This window comes from Fibroporia radiculosa (genome assembly GCF_000313525.1).
Source record: "Fibroporia radiculosa TFFH 294 genomic supercontigs, scaffold2056, whole genome shotgun sequence".
NCBI lineage: Eukaryota > Fungi > Basidiomycota > Agaricomycetes > Polyporales > Fibroporiaceae > Fibroporia > Fibroporia radiculosa.
Window position 1 is genome coordinate 71,359 of NW_012133330.1, and position 2,405 is coordinate 73,763.

The window sequence follows — 2,405 nt, forward strand, 5'->3', positions numbered from 1 at the left end:
CAAGTAGATCCAGTATCCCCAACGAGTCCCCCTTCGGAGTTTTTCAAGATATTTCGGACAGATAGGGTTGGCTCGCGTTCAGGTCATCGGCGCCCTGCTCATCGCAAATGGGCCCTCGAACGGGATCGCGTGGAGGTTGTTCGTGTATGCGCGCCAAGAGCCGACAAAGTTCTGATTTCCGACAACGTACCCGCGGAAGATGAACGTCCCAAGCTGGGGATACAGCACCGGCACACGGACGATCGCGACTAGCCCGTCCCATTTGCGCACACGGCCGTAGAACCGGAACTGGTGCCATGCCTGTGCGTGACGCGAAAGAGTCTGCAAAAGAGGGACACAATGTCAGAATACCCAGACGCGAAAGGAACCTGAGAGAACATAACGCGCACGCACCTCGCCCGTAACGATGATGTCGCACACGCCGTTACACGTGTTGACGATGCACTCCTCGCCGTCGCTGTCGTCCGAGGACTCAATATACTCGTCCTCCGTCTCCGCATCCCCCATCTCCTCGTCTAGCAACTCGTCCACGTCCCGCCCCAACAATGCATTCGCTTCTTCGCGCAGCGCCTGCACCTCCTCTGCCTCCTGGCGCCAGTCCGCATGCGAATGCGGGGGCGAGCCCGAGCCCGACGCGTATGCGTGCGCCGATCCGCGCTCCCCCTCGCGCTCGCCCCCAGTCCCGCGCTCGACTCCTGGCTCACCCATCTCCTCGTCTTCGTCCTCCCCACTCGCCGCACGCACGTGCGCTCTCACGCGCCCACGCAGGTCCGCCTCCTCGTCCTCGCGCCGCATGATGCATTGCGTGCATGTCACTTCGCTATGCGAGTTCTCCCTGCCCTCAACGTACGTCTCGTACGTACTGATCTCCCCGCCGGCAGCCTCGTCAAGCACGCGCACGCAGCCCTGTAGGTCAAGGATACGTGTGCCGGTCGGAAACCAGGCATTGCAAATCCCATCGTCGTAGGGATGCGTGCTACCGCCGGGGGCAGTGGGAGTCTCGGGATTGATGCAGTGGTGTTCACGCAGACGCATGTACAGCGGGTACGTCATCATGCGCGGTTTCGTAATGGAGAAGTCGGAGGGAAACTGGGTCGAGGTGATCAGCTCTATATACTGGCTCATATCAGGGACCAGCATCCGCCCGCGCCAGAGCCCGTTCAGCGTGCCGTAGGTGTACACGACGCCCTTGAGCTCGTTAATGATCCACGGGTTGAAGCAACCAGTCAGCCTATTCCAGTCGTTGTCCCATTTCGAGCTGACCGATAGGAGCGAGCGGCGCCAGACACCGTCGTCTTCTAGCATCCCCTCGTCGTTCTTCAACTTCGAACGCCAGTCCCACTCGCCGTGAGGGACGAGGGAGATCGTCATGCGAGCGTTTGCTTCATCGACATCGTCGCGTGTGGGATGGACGTGCGTCAACCCGAGCTGGAGTGAGTGAGCACGGCTAGTGGGCTGTCCCTCCGTGTACGGGATACGTGTCGGATGGAGGGTCATATAGAGAAGCTTCGCGCCCTGCGCGATGAGAGGTGCAGAGATCATGAGGGGGAGACCAAAGTGACTGAACGTCTCTTGCAAGGCCATTGGCTGTCTATATAGCGGGTAAAATCCGTGAGGTGTCATGAGCGTGTAAGGAAATTCGTTTTGCAACTCCTCCGGAAGAGGGAAGTCGAAATGGTTGTCGGGCGCATGGAAGCTGGGGTAACGAAGCGCCGTGAGCATATACGGGCGGATGAGGTCGAGAATCTGGTTGCGCGTATCCGCATTCGCAGATTGGAGTTTAGCTAAGCACAGAGGGATTTGATTCAAAGCAAGGACAGTCTCTGTGGGAGGAGACGCACCTTGGTCAAGCCGCATCCAGTACACCCAAATCGCCAGTGCATTTACAGAGCTCTCCGCGGGCCAGCCGTTGCTGTGTATGCGGTCCTCCCAGAGCTTTGTGGAGATGAAGCGGAGGACAAAGTCATCGACGTTGGCCCAGTCGAGTTGGATGCTGTTCTTGCCGTCGTTCTCTGTGCACATGATGAAGGCCGTCCAAAGATCTTGCTCGATGTGGGGGTCGTCGAGGTCGCCGCGACGAACACGGGCGAGCATGCGGGAGACCCTCTTGAGCTGGATGGCGAGGTTGTGGCTGCGCATTGCGCGGGGACCCATGCGACGGAAGGCGGCACGGGTGTCGAACCTGGCGCGGAAGATGCGAGCGTAGAGGTGGTGGGCACTGTGAAAAGAGAGGACACTGTGGACAGACTTGCAAGTGAGGAGGAGGGGGACGAGGAGGGATGGAGGGCCGAGGGGGTCGAGGGCGGCGAGCTCGGAGGCGATGAGGACGAGGACGTCGCCGGGGATGGTCAAGAAGGAAGTCGGGGTCGGCATGGCGGGAGGGAGGGGGAGGGAGGAAGGGAGGT

The 2,405-nt window shown here is 60.2% G+C and overlaps 1 protein-coding gene across 1 annotated transcript; it reads right to left on the reverse strand.

Annotated features, from left to right (window-relative positions):
• Positions 1–78: 78 nt before the first annotated feature.
• Positions 79–2,373, reverse strand: FIBRA_03509 (uncharacterized protein; the record flags this gene model as incomplete). The annotated part of the gene is made up of 2 exons (XM_012325349.1): positions 79–321; positions 394–2,373. 2 exons carry the CDS (start codon positions 2,371–2,373, stop codon positions 79–81), a joined length of 2,223 nt encoding a protein of 740 aa, XP_012180739.1.
• Positions 2,374–2,405: the final 32 nt, after the last annotated feature.